At 36.9% G+C, this 23,831-nt stretch overlaps 1 protein-coding gene across 1 annotated transcript; it reads right to left on the reverse strand.

The window, feature by feature from the left end:
• Positions 1 to 9,792: 9,792 nt before the first annotated feature.
• On the reverse strand, positions 9,793 to 22,356 carry foxm1 (forkhead box M1). The gene is made up of 8 exons (XM_088923747.1): positions 21,882 to 22,356; positions 20,659 to 20,801; positions 19,641 to 19,835; positions 18,525 to 18,653; positions 17,092 to 17,151; positions 16,724 to 16,796; positions 12,151 to 12,326; positions 9,793 to 11,705 (listed from the first exon to the last, which is right to left on the reverse strand). Exons 1-8 carry the CDS (start codon positions 22,354 to 22,356, stop codon positions 10,890 to 10,892), a joined length of 2,067 nt encoding a protein of 688 aa, XP_088779873.1. The 3' UTR covers positions 9,793 to 10,889.
• Positions 22,357 to 23,831: the final 1,475 nt, after the last annotated feature.

Below are 23,831 nucleotides of genomic sequence, written 5' to 3' on the forward strand. Positions count from 1 at the left end.
CAGTGCCATTAGCGGCAATTATTGAGATAAAATGAGAAAAGCACTAGAGTTCTGGTAAGTGGAACTGAGCGTCAGATCAACATTGGAGCACAGAGCAGGCAGGGAATCAACCTTAAATAAGGAGCTCAACTGATGATTGCAGTGTGCCTGATTAATACATTAATGGGGGCTGGGAAATGTGGCCTGAGCGAGTCTGCATGGGGTTAGACAAGTCCCAGTGCGAATGTGCTGGTTGTTAGGGGCAACACTGGGATAAGAGCCACTCCCAGCCTGTGTGTAAAACCCAGGACCAAAATTAACCTGTTAAAAATACCATATATTTAAAAACTCCCCAGGGCATTGATCCTCTGGATCATTTGATTGTAGGTTCTATATGCTTGAACAATGAAATTCACCCTTTTTGCCCCAGTAATTTGCTCTGTGGTATAAGTAGGAACTCTCTGATGGTGTGGTCGTAAACACGAATTAGTTTTTCGAATTAAGTAGTCTAGTTTACCACATGATTAAATTAAAAATCGAAATATTAAAAAATATCAATCTAAATATAACAGAGTCATTCTTTCTTTCTTTCTTTCTCTGAGTTGTTTTCAATCAAAAACACTTTTTTCAACTTTAAATAACTAACTTTATCCTCAAAAACTAAAAAGTACATACAGTATGTGCACACTGCTAATTTATATTTATGGAATAATGTATGAATATGTTGGCCACATTTTCACACATAATTGTGTAAAGCTTATTTAAGAAGATACCTGACAATTAGTGTTAGAGCCTTACTTTACTCTTTTAAGAAAATAATTTAATAACAACATTGTAATCTTATATGGGCTGACATACTGTATAATTCCTTCAATTTTTATCATTTTCATTCATCAACGTTTAAATGGTAAAATACAACTTGTAGATTTTTTTCCTGTCAAAGAAAACTTGAAAGCAAAAAACACTTAGGCAGGTCTAATAATTAAACCCAACATCATGTCCATGTTTATTTTTCTTTCCCTAAAAACTGGTTAAACTAAATTTACAATTATGTATTGACATTCTCTACCAGGACAGTGCATACTGGTGTAAATACACATTTTGATGAGGAACAGTTAATATGCCATCATTTTCACATACTATACCCTGTTGTAGGTTGTAGTTAGTTTAAATCTGCTTTTTAAGAACTGTTAAATGGATAATCTTTAGTCCCAACAAAATAAAACATGACATATTTTCAACTATTAAGACATTTTCAAAATGCTGTACCTTTTCTGTACCTCAGAGTCATTGAAATGCTGTGCCTTATGCTGATGCTTGTATTATCCTGAATAGAAAATCAAAGTATCAGGAACAGAGTACCTATATAAATAGATTATTATGTGATTATAGATTATTATGATACATTATGATTACAATTTAAAATCACAAACTCTTACATTTACAACCCCTCTATTGGCAGTGTAAGCACTCTCTATGAAAAGCCACGGCAGTTTCAGAGACAGCAACTTTTGTCGCAGACTACCTTGACCTCATATAAAAAGCTGTGATGTCACAGAAGCGGCTGAGTGCCAGGTGATAGTGTTATTGTGACCTCATTGTGGGTAATGTGGTGGTTACGTCTGCTGCCTCACAGCAGTGGGTCCGGGCTCTGATTTTGTATTGTATCTTCTGGAGTTTTCTCCAGCTGTTCTAAATCCTTTTGGCCTCCCGAAAGACATGTCTAAGTTAACCGGTGTCTCTGAATTATCCCTTTGTATGTGTGCCTTGCAATGAACTGGTGACTCATTCATTCAGGACTCACTTCATTGTGCCCTGTGATTCTGGAACAAGTTGTGAACTGTCACAGCTTGTGCCAGGAATAAGCAATTTTCAGATAGGTTCACTTTATTGCCATAACAACTAGTTGTACTGTGTGTTGGTTTGGTGACCCCATACAATTAAAGAAATACAATAGAAATACTGTATACAACATAAAGGCAATTACAGAATGCATTCACCCAACACATTCACAAATGCATTAACAAACCTTCCTAATATGACCAGTACTTCATTATGCAAATATGCATAGTTGAAGCATAAGAGGTAATTGAAGACATAGGTCCATGTATAACCTAAGTTGAATGAAAAATTACAGTCTTCCAGTAGCAGTTTCACTTAGAAAATAACTTGCTTAAACTTATTACTATTTAGCATCCATTCATAAAGTATATATTACTGTATAGGAATTTGATCAAGAGGTGTCATTTTCTACAAGATTATTAACACTGTTAAAGTTCTGTTATAGGTTATAAAGAATTTTAAAAATTGAATTTTTGGAAAAAAAAGTTACAATTCTTCATTAAACAAGCCAAACATGATAAGTAGTGCTTGTTTATGATTAAATTATGGGAATAAGGGAAAGCATCATCAGTTTCTGATAATACTGTTAAGAATGGTTGCATATTCCTAGTGCATTCTGATCAAACGGCTGAAAAACAATAAATGAATAAACTGGCACTTCAGCTAAGTTTAGAAAATGTTTCCAGAAACAACATCAGATTCCAAATGAAGACTACACCGCTTCCCAATTCAACATATTAATTAAAAAATTCACCTTCTAAGACCCTACTGTACATTGGCATTTAATCACTATCCCAATATATCAAACTTTTCCATGGTTTCCATGTTAATTTACATCATTAGCTTCACCCACAGTCCAGTCGACAACCTGCACATTTAGTTAAAGACAGATTAATCAGTGATGAGATGAACATCCGTTTAAATCATCAGAAATATCAGATGCTCACTGTTTTCTTGAAGCACTCAGTTTCTCCAGCCATTCTGAGAGCTGGATGTTGGGAATGCCACCGCCATCTATACTGGACACTATACTGTAAAAAAGGCGCCGTCCTTAGAATGAGACGTAAAACCGAGGTCCTGAGTCTCTGTGATCATTAAAAATCCCAGGGCATTTCTCAAAAAGAGTAGAGGTGTTACCCTGGCATCCTGGCCAAATTTCCCATTGGCCCTTACCAATAATGGCCTCATAATAATCCCCATCTATGGGTTGGCTTCATCACTTTACTCCACTGATAGCTGGTGTGTGATGAGTATACTGGCACACTATGGCTGCCATCGCATCATCCAGGTGGATGCTGCACATTGGTGGTGGTGGAGAGGAGTCCCCATTACCTGTAAAGCGCTTTGAGTGGAGTGTCCAGAAAAGCGCTGTATAAGCATAAGGAATTATTACTATTTTAATGTATCTAACCCGGATAAATAATGCATTCTGTTTCTATTGGACTTCACTATATACAGTAGCTCCGATACCCATCTTGCTAAGGAAATCTGCACGTTTCCTTCAAAGCCTTGTTAAACCATTGATATTCACAGAGCTAAAGGATGTACTGCAGGACATAAAAGATCTCCCATTTTCCCAGAATTGATGGTATCCCATCTGAATTCTGTCTAGCTTTTTGGATTTAGTTGGCCCTGATTTGTTACTGTAGATATTAGTCAGACTGCTATTAAGCAAGTCTCATCTCCTAGAGATGTAAAAAACAGCTACTATTGTATGTCCTTACTACTAGAAAAGAACATTCTTTAGTTATCACCGTCTTTCATTAAAAGATCAAATAGATGCCAAGCTCTGTCTTAAAGTGCTATCACATCAGCATGAAGCTTTTATAACTAATATAGTCCATATTGATTGAACAAGGTTTCTCACAAGATGTTCTCCAACTGATGAAAAACACCATCTTCTACACATCACATACATTATGCAGCAATTGACAACGGTCCTTGTGCTGTTCAATCAATAGGTGCCCAAGAGCCTTTTACCAATTCGGAATGGCATCATCTCTGGTTGGCGTTGGATCTGATGGTGCTGGGCCCACAGTTTATTAATATAGTATTACTGCATATGTTAACCCTTCAGTGGCTCTGCCCACATGCAATACCCAGTACCCAGTTTACCCAGTTTGTTTTTTCGAGAGGCGCTCATCGGGGCTCTCCACTTTTCCACTATTTTTGTTTGTCATTGGAACTCCTCATTCTGGCTGTTTGGCAACCTTTCTACTCCGATCACTGTCAACTCAGCTCAGCATCAGCTTCCTTTATACAGATGATGTGCACTTCTTAATGTCTCCAAATCAACGCCGTGTCTGTTCAGTGACAGGATGTATGATTAACTGATTAAAGACAGTGTTGATGTCCTTGAACACTGAGATGGAAGATGCTGCCCTGCCATTGAAAATACTGCTAGTTATGCATGTAAACTATTTAGGTGTAGATATTCAGCTCTTATTACATGCTATCATAACTGACAATTTTAATGATTTTATGACAGCTGAAGGCAAACATGAATATATGGGTGTGTTTACAAGCTTCATTACAAACTGGCTGTGCTATGATAAAAATTAATATTCTTTCTGCATTAACATTTTCAGTCCTTCGCCTCCAAAATGAGAGGGCCCAGTGGATTACCGAGAAAAATCACATGCTATGAATTCTGAATTTATAAGGAGGGAGAAGTGGCTTTGGATTAAATTTTACAATTTAAATGTAAGAGATCTTTAGGAGGCTTTGCTGTACAACATTAATATCTTTATTTGGGGGCATTTATCACATGGTTACATAGTATTCCCTAATACAGTGGATATAAAAAGTCTACACACCCTTATTGAAATTGCAGACATTTTGTGCATCTTTTGCATTTTTTACAATTACAGTGCCATTAGAAAGTATTCGTCCCTCCTGCACAAATGCAAATATTATTGTATTACAACATTTTTAATGAATTTTTTACCTTGATTCATACAACAGATGTAACAATTTAAAGAGTCAAAATATTTTTGAGACATCTTGAGAAGAACCATATCAGCTTTCCACATCTGGATTTAGGGATTTCTTCCCATTCTTTCTTAAACATTTGCTCAAACTCTGTCAAACTGGATGGGGTACGTTAGTGAACTAAAACTTTAAGTCCTTCTACAGATTCTCAATGCAATTGACTAATGCTGGCATCGTAGACTCTACCTTCTCCTTGCTGTGGAACGTGCTGATCTGTGGTGACTACCTTACTTAATAAACTTGGCTTTATGTGAATTAGCTGTGGTGAGTGTTTTTACTGGCTTTCACACTTAACAAAGGTAGGTGAAAGCTTAACAAAACAAGTCATTTCAGGGTTTTACTTTAAATTACACATAAAAAATGCCAGTACTTTTGTTACACTGTGACATTATATAGCACTTTGTTTGTATCAGTGCCAAAAATCCATTATAAATGAGTGAAATGAATGATAAATTTATTTTTATTTGAGTATAACTCAATTTAACAAATTGTGGAAAAAATCTAAGGCAGTGAACACTTCCTGAAAACACTGTACGTTTTTATTTTTTCATCAGAAGGTCATACTTTCTTAGGATTTAAAATCATAGTGAATCTTATTAGCCATTCCTTTATTTTTCTATACCTGCTTTTATGTCCCCAAATATTTGATTTAATGAAATATATAATACCTCAAGCAATTATTGAAATAAGTAAAGCATACCAGTTCATTTTTATCTACAAATGAAAAGCAAGATTTATGTCTAAAACAGAAGTCCAATTTTAATTTTATTAAAGGATTATGTAAATCCATTTTTAGACAAACATATCTCTCCAAGAACACTGTGCATAATAATACAAATATTCCACCCAATAGATACGTGTACATTAGAAGGGTGTTAATTAAACAGATTTCTATGATGCCACTTTAGATGTCAAGCAGACCCATGATTTTGTAGAAACCAGTACAGTATTCTGAGTTTTACACTTTGGGAGTCCTGACACCTATGTCTTACAATAATAATCCTTTAAAAAAATTGCACATTTCTGCTTATCACATACAGTACAAGCACAGCTCAAAAAAGTTATTACTTCTACTACTTGTGTAATTCCTGCTTATCCTGGTGCACGTCTGAAATATACATGCAATTTTCATCAGCAAATCTTTTTAAGGCCTGAAAAGATTCAAATGGCAGTGAAGGAAAATCTTAACATACTGTACCTTATCAGTTTATGTTAGTTCTCCAAGTTTTGTTTGTAGGCATTTTGTGAACATGGTTAACGCCAGACATGCAATTTCATTTTTCTTGAATGCTATTTAAAGAAATTCTTGTTTAATAAAGAAATTAATTTGTTCAGTCCTTATGTCTTGACAAACTACGCTGGCTGCAGCCTGTTTGCAAACTAGACTGGTTCCTATAGCAACCAAGGTAGTCTTTAGTGTATGCTGATTCCATATCACCAAGTAGAAAGTGCAGCAGTGTAATATTGCTTTGAAAATCTTGTCTATTTCATAGAACTGGAATGCTGAAAAATTGCAGATTTTTTTTTTATTTAGTAAACAAGACTAGGTAAAAGGATGAAATGTAAAATTGAAAATTAAAAATGTGAAATTGAGAATTAAAGTATGTAAAAACTTATTTACTGGAACAGTAAAGTGCTGTACAAAGTTTTTCTGAAATCAGTATTATCCTCTGCTCTAAACTAATTATGAAAATCATTTCCACTTCTAGAGTTTGTACATTTCCAGTGTCAGAAAGTAGATATGGTTATTGTAAATTAGGTCAAGCAATTACTGGCATCAGATGCAGTACATATCATATAACATAAAAATTGTACCTAAATCCATCACAATTTGAAGTTAATGCTGTAAATGTAATGAGTTTTTGTTAGATCCAGCTTGGTGTAAGGAATTAAAGACAGTCCTACTCATCACAGAAACATCCATTTACAAATTATTATTAAAAATACCATGCTTTGGATCTACACAAATGTAAATCAGGCCTGTTTTGTTGTGAAGCATCACTCACTATACAGAGAGAGGTGTTGAGATTTGATTGTTGATGTTGATAATGTACATAAAACTGCAAACTTTAAATTGCTCATCTTTTGTGTTTATTGTATCATTGGAACGTACACACAAATGTGTTTCTGCAATATGCTTTAATAAAACACAAGCTAACTAGAGCCCACAGTAATGCTTCTCATAATCAAGACTGGCATTCGTGATTAGAGACAAGGCTTTAGGACCATGTTATCTTCGAAGCAGATAAATGAAAATATAAACCTAAGATTAATTGAAATGGGTAGACAGACTTGTAGAGCTGATATCCAGGTTTTATAGGTCCTCCTCAAATTATCGATTTCTGCAAGAGCTTGGAACAACTTTAAAGTTAAGTACATAACCACTCAGTGTTATGCAGTCTCTGGAGATCTGGTCATGGTACATTGAATGCAGACTTTTTAAAATTAAGATCAAACATCTGTTCCATTTAAAAAAAAAAACAATATTTGAGGTGATCTATAAACCCTCCTGAATTGTGGCTGGCCATCCCTACTTCAAGACAGAAATACATACACATGCATTTGAAAAAACAATGATGCGGACAGAAGTGAACATTAGAGAAAAAAAAATCTACATAAATGATTCTTTGGGATAAATGAAAAAGTGCTGAATGTTTCACGGGTGTCTTCAGGTTGTAATAAACAAAACTGCTTCTGAAGCTAAGTTATGGTTTACTGCCATCTTGTGCAGCTTCAGTACAAATGCAGTGCCTTACAGCAGTGATTCTTTAAAGGGTTCCTCTCAAGTCATGAGGGTGAACATATTAATCATATATCTATGCAGCTGGGATCACTGGACTGATTTAGGCAGTGATCAGAGACCATGCCAATGTTTTTTTCTGCTTCGCAGGACATAAGAGGGTACCAACCTGTTAATACAGTCAAATATCTTTCTCCATCTTCAAAAATGTTATTCACAAGTGAATTCAGTTTAATAAATATTGTTAAACTAGAATTGTTAAAGATATTTTAAAAAGGCGTTCATGCTTGAAGTTTTAAATTAGATGAGATGTTCTATGTGCAAAACGTTCACCACACCTGGTAATGCATGATGTTCAAGTCAAGGCCAATATAACAGGCAACAGAATACCACACATGGATGAGATGCAATATGAATCAGATGAATCATCCTTCATCATGTCCATCAACATACAGGTACAAGCAAGTGCACATGTGGTGCTAACCTAAAGAACTATACAGCCCTGAATGCTTGGTTCAAACAGCACATATTTCTGGTAATTCTATAATTTTGTATTGTATGGACTGGGTGCATTCATTCTCTTAGAAGACAAGATCAATGCTAATTGCTACTTAATGGTACTAAGTGATCATTGTCACATCACGTTCCAGCATTTCTTTCTGGCCAGGACTGGCTAGGGGTAGCACATGTGGTCGCCCAATGGTTTGATGAGCACAACATTGATGTTACCCATAAGTCATGGCCTTCTCAGTCACCAGATCTGAACAAAAGCATTTATAGGACATTCTGGAGCAACGTTTGAAACAGCAGAATTCCAGATGCTGGTGACCTCTATGCCACAGTGCATACAGCTTGTGTGGTAACCCAACTCCCTATTAAAAAGGAACAGCAGTGCCACTTTTATATTTTGGATTTAAAAATAGTTGTCATTGATGAATCCATTTCAAACCATAACAGCCTTAAAATGTACCCAGTATCGTGTAAAACCTCTAATTTACATAATAAAATAGACAAAATTTCCAGGTATACAGAGCCATGTTCTGCAATTTAGAATGAGGAAACTGAACATCTAGTGAGGCGAAACAGCCCTATTATATTATAAAAAAACAGGCTTAGATCAAAAGAAATATTAAGCTTGAATTTGAGACAGTTTTGACAGCAAATACAACTTACTTGTTAGCTCTACATGCAGATCACGTTGAAATTTCTGCGGTGAAATGTCTGCTGTACAACCTGTTCTTACTCGCTCATACATCACATTACATTAGTCATTACAGCGACTCTCGCTCTCGCCCATTGCAAACCCTTGGTCTCGCCACAAGGTGTATACTGTACTTTACTTTCACAAAATTCATGATTTTGTGCTGAATTCTGAATTTGTAAAATTTTGATACCCTGTCAATTTATTTTGTTGCCTAGTTCTAATAACCAGTCTGAGAAACTGGGACTGAATTTCCCTTTAAGTGACTTTACATTGGTGTTTTCATTGGGTTGTCAACTTGATATAGTTCTAATGTTCAAAAACTATCTATAATTTGACAAACTTGTTTAATTCTCGGATTATATCTTTGGCGATGCTGAAGGGTGCCAATGAATATGTCTGTGACTGTACTAGTGTAAAACAAACCTCACAGAATCTTGCACGTATTCTTCTAGAGGAGCTATTTTCCAATAATCTTTACCGCACACCCCATTTCTGTATAACAAAAAAATGAAGTAAAAAAAAGCTTTCCAAAACATTTTTAGCAATTGTAGACCCCATTTGACAGGGTTATTCTGCTGCTAGACAAAGCGTCAGTCTTTCCTTCAGATTTTCATTTATTATAAACCTCTGAAATTGCATTTTTTTAATTTAACAGTTTCAAGAAAACAGAAGTGAAATTTACATTATATGTATTTGCTTTTTATAAATTATATTAGCAATAACACAAATGTGACAAAAGACTCTAAAATCCACTGCTCTATATTTGGCAACTCAAATGTGTATGTAATGTTGTCCTATCATTTGCGCAAGGGCTTAAATCTTCTATTTGAAAGCTTTGCATAGGCAACTTAAATTAAATTATGATTAACTCCAATAAAATAGATAAAGGAAAGGAAAAAGGTTTTCCTTTGTAAAATGCTACATCAGGAACAAGCGATGTCACAGAAAGCAAATGTATTAAGGGGCATCACAAATTCAAATTCAATTCAAAACTTCAGTCCTTGAGGTGTTAAGCCTGAAAAAAAAAGTCCTTATGGTTTTTAAGTGCTAATTTATTAACATACAGCATGTGGCTGAAAGGATGTTATCATTGGCTCCAGGCAAAGCTCCTACATTTAGGATGTGAATATTAAACAGGATTAGGACAAATACAGCTAGTGAATTAAAAAGAATGAATCGGAATCTGTTGCCAAGTTTAATGTTTTCTTCAGGCTGCAATGATGATGATGAAAAAATACTATTACAATACTTTGGAAAGCAAATTATCAAACCTTTATATGCTTAGAAAAAATATCACCCCGTTTTTACTTTTGTGCACTTAATCAGAAAGGTTTCTTTGCATGCAGAAAATGATCAGCATCCAATAAACCTTTACAGACCTCTGAATGTATGAAGACAGACTTCTAGTACCTGTCTGGATGCTTTAAAGGGGGCAGCCATGGAAGCCACACAAGTGCATCTTCTTACCTTGTTTCAAGGTAAGAACTTAAAAATACTCCTCTAGGTTTTTCCCCGCTGTTGATGATTCATATTACTCAGAATACAGGCTATATGAAAATAAAACCTAAAAAACCCTCTAGTTTTATTCTTCTAAAAGTAAAGTGAATACTTCCATGAACATACACTTAATCTTGACACACAGAAACAGCAGGCTTAAGCAGCAGTAATATTTTGCATGGTAGTGTATTACTGGAAGATAAGGTAATATTTTAATTTACAACTTAATATCTAAATAAAAATGTACAGTGTGCAAATCAGAGCTAAAAGATTATATTTACATTAATTAATCACAAATGATAAATACAGAAAGTGGCTTGTTTTACTGACTTGTCATATCCATTGTGGAGAACATAGAGAAATCCACGTAAAATTGTGAGCTGATATTTGAAGACAATGGCATAGCGGTAAGTTCCCAGCGAACTGGAAAGCAGCCTTGCAAAGCTCATCAGACAAAATATCAGTCATACAGAAAGGGCAAAAGGATCAAATGAAGGCAAAATTCCATAAGAGAGGAAGATTTTGAGCAATGCCTTAACAATAAAATGCAATCTACAAGCACAGCTCCTTGCTTTCACAACCTTAAATCAAATTATTGGAAAGCTTTCCGTTGACGATGCTTATTTAAAGTGGAAGTTACTTCAGCTCAGGGATCAGCTGAGACCAGCTAATGTTCCCCATGCCAAAATCTTCTTCCTCCAGCCCAGTAAAGCTGATGTCCACTAGAATCTTACTGAGACTGTCGTTCATGGTGTCCAGAACCAAACCCTCTGTGAGGGAGCGGTTGGTACCTAGGGTCTCCACTTGCAGCTCCCGGGAACACCGCCTCAGTTTGCCACTCTCAGGGACAGGGGAGCTGGAGTGAGGCTGGGCCAGAGACACAGGCGAGAGAGTGTTCAGTAACTCTCGGGGGGAGTTGAAGAGAGGCAGCTCCTTGAATGGAGTACTGTTGAAGCTGAAGTGGGTCTGGTCCTCCTGCTGGGGGGTGAGGGTGATTCCACGAGGGGTGTGGATGGGGCTGAAGTCCAGCACGCCACGGCTTCCTTTATTGAGTGGCGTTGTTCTCCAAGGTTCCTGAGTGGTCAGTGGCTCTCCGACGACGGCCTTGCTGGGAGTGGAAGAGGCAGGCAGACCACCTTTGATTGGTGTTTTGAAGGTGTACTTCTTCACAGGGCTGTCCAGGTCAGGCTCTTGGGATTCATGGAAGGTGGAAAGGTCTGAGGCCAGCCCAGAGTCAAAGAAGCTGGTCTCTGGAAAGAGGATGACAGGTTCCTCTGAACCAGGCAACACTAGGCGCTGCTTTCTCCTGGAGCTACTGGTCTCCTTTCTCTCTCTGGGTGGGCAGTCCAACTGGGCCTCTGAGGTCTGAGTGTCACTAATGCAGAGCTCTTTGTCCTTTCTTGGCTCTACCTGGGGAAGTGTGAAAACAGGGACACTGGAAAGATCAGGGGCCTGCAAAACAGAGATTCTTTGAAAACAACATAATAGAAGCAAATACAGACCAATGTTTAATTTCTATGGATCAAGAATGAATGGGCCAAAGAAAAAAAAATAACCCACTAAATTCTTTCAAATTGAGGTATCATGTTAGATATCAGAACTTGAACAGTCGGTACTGCTTATGTGATCTTCCACTTTATTCTTTCCAGTAAAAATGGAAGAAAAAAAAAGGTTGAACATTTAAGTTTCAGAAAACAAAAACGGCAAAAAAAAACATTTTCATCCTATGAAATCAAAGTACTTGACACTTTAAGACTGATAACCCTTTCTTTGGCAAATACCACTTTTGAAAGTATCATAAAACTAGACTGTTTGCTATTGGATAACACAAAGAGATTCTTTTGGCATGCTTTCATCTTTCTTACTGGATAAGGGAGCAGCATCAGCTGATATTTACCTTGGGAGCAATGCGAACCTTCTTGCCACTTCTGTTGACAGATGTGGAGCTGCTATTCTCCACGGGAAGTGAAAGGGGAAGCTGTGTTGCAGGCAGGATGAGTGGCGAGGTGAGTGGAAGTTGAATTGGTACTAGGTAGGAGTCTGTGCGAGGTAAAAGAGGCTTCATCTTTCTCTCTGTTTGGAGAAAATGACATTCGTTTAAATCGGTTCATATGTGCTTGTAGTAAGAAGCCACAGAGGTGTTCCACAACTATTCAGGTGTAACAGAACGGGGGAAAATCGGATGGGAAAAAGTATGATAAAAGAAAAAAAACATTTAAATAAGTATACACTTCAAAGCTTGTATCTCTGTGATAAATAGAAGTGAATTCACAAGAAGGTCTTGAAAGGAGCTACTGAAAATTGACTAATTTGATAGTAGTGGCATAGAACTGTATATCAAAAATCTATCATGATCTATAGGCATACTTAAAGGGAACGTTTACTCCCACATCAGAATTAAAGAAGATCTTCACATTGTGATTTTATTATATTTATTTACAACATTACTGGTTTAGAAATAATAACAGTGAAAGCACAGTTGAGTCCGGACCACATTCCCCAGATTCTCTGGGGGAATGAGCTCCTGCTCTCAGTCACCTGACCATCTACTGGAAGACAATTGGTCACTTGACTGTTTAAAAACCAGGAAGCAGAGGCTTCTTGTATCAATTAGCTGGAATGATGTCAGGACAGAAGACAGTCCTCCTGCGTACTCCACTTACCAGAGAGAGGACTAAGTGAAGACTGGAAGATTTAGTGAGATTTTGTTAAATTGAACCACGTGTTTTGGGGTTTTTGGAAAATTTGTGAAAAGTCTCAGTGGACACAAAAGTTTTTGTTTTAAAGGTGCTCACCAGTTTTCTTAGCCGCCTGGTATGATAGTTCTGAACTTTATGGAGAAGTTTAGCCAGGAGCTCAAAAAAGGAGCTTTGTCTTTTTTGTTTGTGGTATATTTGGATTCCCCTCAATATAGGTAAAGGAGCACGGATGTGTACATGAGTCAGTTGTCCTGGACCCACCTATTTTAAAGATCCTTGAGCATATTGTAACAGGGATTGTCACATAATCTACCCCACGATGGCCTTCCACTCACTGTCTGCTAGGCTCTGACATATTGCACACGTTTTGGAATAAGTAGCTTTTGAAAAAACATGTATACATTTAATAGAAGGGGAAAATCCCCACAAGGAAAAAGATGAAAAAATAAACTAGAACTCTAAGAGAAGTTGTAACAAACCAGTGGGATGACTGAGCACACATTATGGTCGAATTGTCTATGCAGATTAACTGCTCCCACAGTTTTTTCCCCTGCCAATTTTTTTTATCTAACTTGCATATTGCATGCTTTAATCAAATATTAACTGAACTGAACAAACGCCATGCCATTTTCAGATGTGTTATGCTGCATGCAAAGCTAAGTACATAGTTATGATGTTGCTGTTTAGGGGTAACTAGTGTTACAGAGAATCATGTATTTAGTTTGTTGTTTAATTTGATTGCTAGGAGACAAAGTTCTGCATGTAGAAAAGAGCCAGTTTCTTGAAAACCTGTACTGTAAGTTATGAAAAAATAGATTTAAAATCAGATCATTGTTTTATGTCAAAAAGCATATTATTTTGTTCTGTTTTAATATAAAAAGATGAGAAAATACAAGATCACATTCTTCTGGATAGTCCCAGTTTTTGCATTTGTTTTGACCAAGGGTCTGAAGATAGTTATGATTATGGATACATGTACTGTATCACCTATCACAAATTATCAATTAAATATTGATATTAATTAATTGCACCATTCTTAAGTACAAAATTCTTTGTAATTCTGGAAATTAAATCAATGCACCCTTTAACCTACCCTTAGATCCCTTACAAACTAAATGGGTTAGATTAAAAAAAACCTTAAAGGACACATTCAGTAATACAAATACAGTGAGGATCTTGAAGTTCAAATTTAACATTCGCAAATTAATTTATTCATGATCTGATCTAGCCTACAGGGTCTTGAATGGAAACAAATGGAAACAGAGCAAAGCGGGATGAAACCATAAATGAAGGTTAAGTGATTATTACACTATTCAAGGTATTGAGTGAGCCTCTTCCTGCACCCTGTCCAAATACCAGCTAGCCAGAATTAGCATTTCAATTAAATTTCAATTGCTACAGTACATCCCTAACACCACCCATCACTTTGACATGGTACACATACACATCTTCAATACTCAAAAGTCACAGGATCTTGCCCTTAGATTTTTTTAATAATAGACATTCCAGCGCTAAGAGCACTGTTCGAACACCTCCATAAATGTTTTTGCTTATTGGGAACAGACGTGAGATTTCAGCATAATCCCAATTGAAGAGGTTCTCAAACTATTGTTTGCTAAGCTAGACAATGTTTTCTGGCTTTGACAGCCTCACTACCCCCATCCCCTGAATGAGTCCTTTCTAGTTTGTCTAGTTTCTAGTATAAAAGAATAGTCTGGGTGTGGATATTGGCGTTTTGAACTGGGTTCTTAGCATTTGTTTACATTTCCAGAGAAGGTCAGTTCCAGCATGGTAAGAAAAATATTAACCCGATTTGTGAATCTAAACTGCAAGAAGGGTTTTATACGGACTATCCAAGACAATGTTTAATCATTTCACTTCTGTAGAAGGTTTGTTCTCTTTTACCTTTAGGTTATGGATCTATCTTCTGAAATCTTGTCTATCTTTTGGATTTTTTGCTCCCAAGGCACCAGGTCAGTTCTCAAACAAAAGTTTGCCTCATCTTTTTATACAACACGGCTCGACAGAAGACAGCTGTACCCAATCAACCTGGAGCGAACAACAAATTGGCTCCCAATAGTCCTATATCTCCCTGGGACTTGATTGTTGCAGCCAAAAACTACAAAGTGTTGCAATGGCAAGGTTGCTTTCCACACCCTTGCCTCATATTGCATCCCACATGCCATTTCTTTGCTTCAGTATTGTGTATATATGCAATAAATGTAGTCTGTAGAATGTAATTTTTCATATGTTTGGCTTTCAACCCTTCTGTCCTCCATTGAATAAATGTTTTCAAATTGATGTACAAATACCTATACTTATAACCAGAACTTTTAAAGCCAGACCAAAGGATGAGGGTTGGACATAAGACCATAAGAAAGACATATTTCACAAAGACGCAACTCTCATTTAATGTATCAGCTATACCGACACCTATTTCTCCTTCCTGCATATAGATCGTGCCTTGCAAAACTATCTATAGCCTTGCACTTTTGTTGCTTTAAAGTTTGCAGTCATGATTTTATAGAAGCAAAAAGGTACACTACCTATTCCACATGTTCAAAGCAAAAAATTAAAAAAGTTAACACGCATATATGCAAGACAAAATAAAATAAAAAGGTCATGACTGCATTTAAAACCTCTGCTGTGGTAAATTTTGTGCCCTTAAATTAAGTGCACAAAATTTCTATAACAAACCATTCAATAGATTGGTGAAAATCTTGTGAGAAAAACACAAAAGAATCAATATGCTCTGCTTGTCAATAGAACATCTTTGTGGCTTTGTCTTTGATATATTAGAACAACAGCTCGTGGACTTGCCAGCACGAAGCCAAGATCTCTTTAATTATGTATCAAGGTTTTTTGTAGATCACCATAACAAACCTCAATGAGTGTGTCTCAGATGTGCAGGATGAAATAATTGTTGAAATAATAATAGTTGTATACAACAGATCAATCAATAGGGAGTTCCAGATGTTATTACCTGGCAGGAGTGTCTAATCACCAGAGAACTCCACTTGTACTGATTGATGGCAATCTGACTGTACAGCACTGAACTGATCATGTCCTGGGACATAATCAAAAACAGATTTCCAAAATATGCTCCTGCTATCAATTTAAAAAGGTGCTTTGAGATATAAAAATTCTGAAATACTCTAAACACTTTCTGCTGCCTGAGTAGTGAGAACTACATGCACACTGCAGGGATTAAAAAAGGATATATAAATAAATCAGTTAATCCCAAAACTATACATATAGTATTAAATTCGATGTGAAATAAAAGTACCTCGGTGGTTAAACTGTGTGCAAACCTTATCGCTCTTTAGCAGTGAAAACTAAGTAAAAGACATATCAAGTTTTAATTTCAATCCTTCATTTAAATATGAGTGGTTTCTAGCAATAACCAATGTTTAAAGAAATTATAATAAAATATTTAGGGTATAACATTCTGATAGCCTTTTTTTAAAGCATTCTGTTTAACTGTCAGCAACAGAGTACATATTGACAAAGCAGCAGTGATCACAGGAGCCTGCTCGCTCTGTTTCCCCATGGAATATGGGAAACCCATGAAATAGCAACGGGCAATAATGATTAGACTACTGCACTCATAATCACAGGGACATGTGGGGTTCACAACTTAAAGCATACATGTGCAAGAGTATTTACCCCAATATATAAAACCTCCATGAATGTGGATCCCAATCACACATATACTCTCAGTCCACTGAAAGCAAAAGATCTAGATACTTTGAGCCTCTGAAGCATACTTACCTGAACCACTAGGGGCTTTGGAAGGTCTGGGGGCTTGGACCTTTTTAGGCTCAGCTACAACAGGCCTCTGATTCTAGGATAGGAAAAAGATTTGTCAAACATTGAATTAAATTTACAAACCCTGCTCCTTGCTTGCACTTCCTGTCTTTTCCCTGCAGCTGCTTTCATGTTTGTTTACTCCTTTTAAAGAAAAACAGGTTTCTTAGTCTTAGTTATCAGACTAATCTTGGACCACAGTATTTTAGATGCTCGGGAACTGGTATAAAGACAGAGATGCCTCCTTTACCTGACTGCACTGGAGCTGCCATAAAACCATACCAAAAAAAAACAAATTAAAGTGATTTTTTTAAAATATTAAACAGTCTTACTTGTTCCTCACAGACTTGCACAGTCTGTACTGGGGAGGGTGCAGCTGGCTCCACCACTGGCTGAAGGGATTTATGATAAAAATAAAAAAACACATGAAGTAGTTGAAATACAAATGGAATTTGGAAAGAAAGTTTATATTTCTGAAAGAATAGATTTCAGAGATATAAAAGTGTATACGCATAAGAAGTAAACCTCACATCTTGCAGAACCAACTCAGAGATTCTTCTAGAATAAGCACAGGGCAGGAACTATTGGATGAGCAAGATGAACCAAATATTTCATTTGTAACCTCTTATGTTTTTACATGTCAATGAATCAGTATCACTTTCACAAGAGATGAGATGTACCTAGCAAGATGTGTACAATGTAACAGTGCAGGGGGGAAAGCAGACAGTTTTTATTTCCTCTTGAAGTAACATGCTTTTTCTTTCTGTTGAGCATTTAATATAAATGTAATTTGTGTGGTGCCCTCTAACACAAAGCATTTACACAAATTCAAGATGAGGTAAATGTAAAACAGAACTATATAAAGTGTGCATTAGTATAAATATAAAAAATAATACAATTTTTGTCTCTGCCATGACGAAACACAAAGCAATGCAAAGCAATACATTAGTATTATACCTGTAAAATTCAACTGGGAATATCTAATCCTGTCCTTAACACAGGATGCAGCAGCAATTAGAAGGTGGAGGAAAAACTAATGGTTACAATAAAAAAGGGAAATTAGAATAAAATTTACAAGTTTATAACAGCAACACAAACTTGTAAACATTTTTAAACTATTTGGTTCAGACCATGGATGTCTTGCACAGAAACATCCATTATCGCCCTCCTGGTGAATGCGCTCTGGGAGAAAGCAGCCCTGTCAGCAGGTATGACTATCCACCAGAGACAGGCTCCAACCCCAGGATGTACACTGATGAAGCGTGTTCTCCAAACCGGTGCTAAGAAAAAGTATCTATCAAGTGCAAGGGGGCACAGGTTTAAAGTACACACTGATACCCAGGAGATGTACCCAAAAGGCATAAAGGCGCACATGATACACAGAAGATTTTGCATTGGTATAGCCACTGTGGGAAGAGGTACATGTATAATATGTTCTGCATACAGTACATACCCTCGAGAGCAGAAAGACAGTAGAAACTTTAAGACCTTTAAGACAGTAGAAATGTCCCATCTGCAAGGCACATGGAACTGAAATTTGTGGAAAATAGCATGGCTATATCATCAGAGAGACAATGGGGCATTTTATGCACTGCATACTCAGTGTACACTGCAGAATTGATATACAAGCTCAGCATACCTGAGCCCTCTGTACTACATCCCATTTTAAAATGGCAACTTTACAATTTTTTTTAGTTTTGTAAGTAGCTACCAATGGGGTGGATGAACTGAACCATAATGCAGAGAGAACCCTAAGAATACCAACCTTATACACCTGTTCCAAGGTTAGGCAGCGATTTGCCTCTGGTCGGATGGTCCAGTAGGAGATTCTGCCATCTGGAGAAGTCTCTCGTGTGAACATGTCATGAAGAGAAAGATTGTGGCGGATAGAATTCTATCAGAATATAAAAAAAGACAAAGTCAAATACCATGAAAATAACATTTTTATGTACATTTTTTTAAACAATATGTATAGTATATCTGCATGACTATAGTATATCTTCATATCTGTAGTATATCTTTTTCCAACAACCAGAAAAGGATTTATATCACAGTAGGTTTTTTGGTCATGTTCCATTTTAAGCTATTAGTCTCTACTGGATTTAAAAAAAAACTTCAATTTGTTTCTTCCAAAAATCATTAGGGGTTAGTAAAAGCAATGTAAATACCATTAGCCTTTGATAATCTCAACAATACTATTATTTAGAGCTCAAAAATCTTATTATAATAGTCTTAAAATATAGATATTACTTTAAATTATATCATGCATCAGCATCAAACCTTAAATTTCAAATAAAAAATGACTATAGCACGTCTTCATGACTTTGCCAGGGGAAAGGGAAACATGCTCTCTTTTACTGTGAATGGAGGCATTCATTTCATTTACAATAATTTGGAATAACCAGCTTTTTGTATTATATATAACTCAACCAGTTTGGAACTACCAATTGATTTCAGATAATACCTTCTTAGTAAAGGTACACAGCCAGGTTCCTCTAACACACCTGTTATGATTTCTCATGTTTCCAAACATTGTAGAATTTGACAGCACTGCTAGTGGTGAATCTGTTACTGATGCCACTGCAAACCTACAGCTGCCACATGAGCCAATCCTGACTAACTAATCACACCCTGCACTGGCATCACCCTGCCAAATCTGCCATGCCAGTTAGAAATGGTTAGTGCCTAAACTGTGTTGTGAAAATTGTTCCAACAATTACTTGTTCAACTTTTTTTCCCCCATTTCAGTCAAATTACAAGTTATTTTGAGGGCGCAAATACGAACATCAAACTTTGTACTCAGCACAACACTTCATTAGAAAGCAGAACTGCTGAATCTGCAAACCAGTTCTGTTGCTCATGCAACAGAATTTGTATTTACCTTCCAGCCTGGCTTGGCGACATATCTGAAATAAGGAAAATGAACCTCAATCCATGTGTAGATTTCTTTCAGGGTCATCTGCTTGCTTTTTGTGCTGTTAATCGCAAACTGGATCATAGCCATGTAAGAGTAAGGAGGTCGGTCAAAGAAGGGGTCCTTAACAGGAGAATGTTCCTCCTTACTCTCTTTCACTGCCTACATGAGAGAAGCAAAACCTTAATGAATTAAGTTTCTATTAAAAATCTGACATCATTACCTTACTAAACAGTACATCGCATGCTTTCACAGAGAACTTCTCTATTTGGTAAAGGCTATGGAATTCTGTGGAAGATGGTTCTGCACTACAAATGTGAACAGCAGTGTGGGAAAATCGATTGCTTGAATACATTTTCTTCATTATTATGCAATAGTGTGGATATTTGAGCGTAAATAGAATATCATTTGAGTATTATATGTAACTCCTTAGCATATTCATGTAACTGCCCATGTCCCGTAAACTGCCCAATCAAAAATAAGCAAAATTACCTACTAGTTAATTCCCCTCCAGAGCTAATTACAATTGAAACATTGATCCACAGCATTTGTTCCACTAGACATTCTAAAATGTCTATTTACATAAGATGATACTAAATGATTTTCTCTTAAGATGCAAAATTCTAATTTAATACAAAGTGAACCATCTTTTGGTATTTTTTCTTATCCTTATCTAAACGGCTTTGCAAAGAAACCTTTAGCCAGTTTGCGATTATCTTCAGTGATACCTCAGTGAGACAAGCAGCAATAGTGATGTCTCTTGTGATGTCACTTACATCAGTCATCTTTCCAATGGCATTGTGGACAGGAACTCCCGCTGAGTCACACACTTAGAAGTATTGACATCCACTGGTCTTGGCAGAATGCTTGAACCAAGTGTCAACCAATAACTTCTAGTTATTCAGATTTATTGAACACTGTTCAGTAAATAAAACTGAACCATAGCACAGTAGATGGAAGGTGTTAGTAATAGTAGAACAATCACCTGGGACATTTGTGAATCTTGATTCTCCTTGCTTGATTGTTCATTAACAGCACAAGGTGTTAAGCCATCACTACTCATTCCACCCAGCCAATGGATATTAGTGAGGCTTTCATCTAGCGGGGAGCAATCTGATTCCTTATTCACTGGAAAAAAGAGAAACAATACATTTGAAGCAATTCCAATTTTTAGAAACCCTTTGAAGAGAATTTTCTCTTTAAGTAGCTTAAGTAGGTAGCTGTGACAGCATGCAAAGGCTGCAAAGGACCAAGTAAGGGGAATAACCATGCTGAAAGGAAAAGAGACATTTTGGTTGTGAAGCCTACTTCAGGTGTGGAGTTGAGGGATCTGATGAGGTTAGTTATAAAAGGAAGATAATGTGGAGCTGTTAGCCATACAAATTCCTTTGCTTCTTAGATTCAGAAAGAGCTATCTGTTATTTGAGGAAGAAAATGGTTGAAAGCATTAGTTTTTTTGGAAAATTGTTGAAGAAGTCTCTGAATGTTACTCTGGGTGGTGCCCAAGTCAAAGGAAAAGGTGTTAAATTTCAGACTAAATCCTTCAGGAATTATATTATAAAAACAAAATCTCTAGAGGAAAAGGAGATAGTTTGAAAGCCTTCTTGGAAGAGATCTCTGTGAAGAGACAGAATGCCAGTTTAGTGAAAGAAGGGCACAAGTAGCCCAGGGAGGAGGAGAAGGAATTATAAAAGATCTAGAAAACAGTGTAGCTGAAGGCATAGTGGGTAGTAGTGGAAATGGGTTGAAGAAGTTCATGCAGTTAGCTGCGTCAGCAGGTGTAGGCTGCAAAGGAACAGATTTAATTCTGTCACCAGAAGAAGGCTCCACAGCCAAAACCTATCTATTTTCTTTTCAGCATGGAATGGACCTATTCTCTCTAAGTTTCCCTAGTTTGAGAGCATGGTGAAAGCAATATATTTAAAGTGATCCGGTTTAATATGGCAATATATGAAAAGTTTCCCATACCAATAAATCCATTAGAAAAAAAAACAGTTTTGATTTAATATTGAATTTCAACATTACATGTATATAATGACTAACTCAATTCCACAAAATTACCTTCAAACGGTAACCGGCACTTATTTTATTTAACCCTACAGCTTGGAAATTTTTTCTCCTGCCTGAGAAGGAAATCCCCATCACAGAACAGCTGCTGCTGTAGACAAGAAACATGCTGACTGACAGCTTGCACCAAGAAATACTTACTAGGTTTTATTTCTGTTAGAGGCATGATTGATGTGGACTCATTTTTCTCATCCCCCTGATGCTCTTTGACCACCTCTAGCTGCCCACACAGACCTAGGGGGACTGGGGAAATTCCATCTCCCTCAGGAGCAACAATACGGCTTTGTTTGGAGGATACAGGCCCATCCTCTATTCCACCTCCACTGCTCAGAAGGATGAATTTATTGGGCCCTTGTGCACCACACTCCTTCCCTTTGGCAGTGAGGGCCCCTATGACACTCTGAAGATTGGCTGTTTTTGGAATCACTACCACTTGTGTGTTGGGCAAGGAGGGGTGATCCATGATCCGGATTCCGGCAGGGAACTGCTGTCCACTGCAGGCATCTGACTTCTGCTTTGCTCCATCAGGCTCATCCTTGCCAACCTCTTCCTCCTTCTTAGAGAGGGCAAGCTTCCTCCTTTTAAGGATTAAGGGCCTCCTTGGGCTCTCTTTCATCCTGATCAGGCAGTATTGATGTTGAAAATCTCTCTGGAAGATTTATTTTTCTAAGAAAATAAAAAAGGCATTTAGCACAGCCAATTCAATAGTCTTCCAATCAGACTAAATCTTTAGATATGGAGATTTTTTTCACTCCTAAAATCCTAATCCTGAGAAAGAATAAAGATGTCAAAATCAAGATCATATTTAACTTTATTAGATCTGGAATACAATTATATGCAATTAGTGCGTTAAATGTACATTGCAAAAATACAAACACACAATGAGGAGCTCCATGAAGCTGTCCCCTCTAAGAACAGCACGATGACTTTAATTTGTGCACGGAACTTCATGGAAGTGTCAATTCGCAATCCCATAATCCCACAGCGATTTACCTACTCGTAAAACACGGCGTAGGATAAATTAAATTAAAGACTTAATAATCAATAATCATAATCAGATAATCATTCTCACTAAACAAAAGGGAGGGAATATCAAAAGTAAGAAAATGCAATATTTAAAAATTAATCCTAACACTTTACGATCACAGTGTTAAACAATGCATCTGGTATTTAAATTCCATTTGGGGAGAACAACAAAAAGACTTGTACAAGTAACTTTCAAAAAGGACAATTTAAGACTAGGCTACCTGTCTCCACCGCCAGTACTGTATCTGAAAAGCTCCTGCGCTCTGGGTATATTTCCTGTTCTATTGGTCTGAGACTGTCTTTCGGTGCGCTTTAAGCGAAAGGCATCATTACTTGGACAAGAACTTCCAGGAGAGCACAGATCAGTCCAACCGAACGATGCTAATTAAACGAAAACAACCTCGATTGATTTAGTCACAGGACACGTTCAAATTGAAATCAACAAGCGACTTTTTGTAACGATTGAAATTCTGTTTCAAATGTCACCTCTCTTGTGACGTGTAGTCTTCTGGAACAGAAAAGCCGTTAAACTGATTTTGGGACTGCGTTTCCTTATTATGTACAAAAACATCGGGTGCCGATTAAATATCTGGACGTATTAATTCTTAAAATAGTAGATATTTTTGTTCAGATTACAGCCCGATTCTATTTATGGACATCACAAATTGTCCTAAAGAAGTTACAATGTAAAATGTCTTCGGACTCCCCTACTGCAAGTCCTCGATAAAAACGGCAGTAATGTTGCAGGATCTGACACGCACAGGAAACGTGAAGGAAATTCTCATGTTTTGCTTTAAAAATATTGTATATTACATCGCAATAATACATATACAGAGGTGTGGCTACCCATCATTCAGTGGTTGAGAGGTTTACAACCGTCATGTCTCCGCTTTACCCAGTTTGCTGTACTTTCTAGAACAACGAACCATCTTAACAAACCCTGAGTTGAGAGCAGGATACTTCAAAAAACATAAGACTTGTGACAAACTAGAGAAAGCCATCTGCTTGAGATACTTCTATAATTAGTTCGTTTTATTGCTTGAATTGGAGTTAATTGATCCCGGG

The sequence above is a fragment of the Atractosteus spatula genome, chromosome 8 (assembly GCF_055471065.1).
Source record: "Atractosteus spatula isolate fAtrSpa1 chromosome 8, fAtrSpa1.hap1, whole genome shotgun sequence".
NCBI classification, from domain to species: Eukaryota; Metazoa; Chordata; class Actinopteri; order Semionotiformes; family Lepisosteidae; genus Atractosteus; species Atractosteus spatula.

Bases quoted from the DNA above. Each gene is read 5' to 3' on its own strand.
- foxm1 (XM_088923747.1), bottom strand. From the start codon at position 22,356: ATGAAAGAGAGCCCAAGGAGGCCCTTAATCCTTAAAAGGAGGAAGCTT. The intron at 18,654-19,640 runs GTAAATACAAAT...ATATTCTGATAG, and splicing joins TCGCCAAGCCAGGCTGGAAG to AATTCTATCCGCCACAATCT. The intron at 11,706-12,150 runs GTAAATATCAGC...TCTGTTTTGCAG, and splicing joins AGGTTCGCATTGCTCCCAAG to GCCCCTGATCTTTCCAGTGT.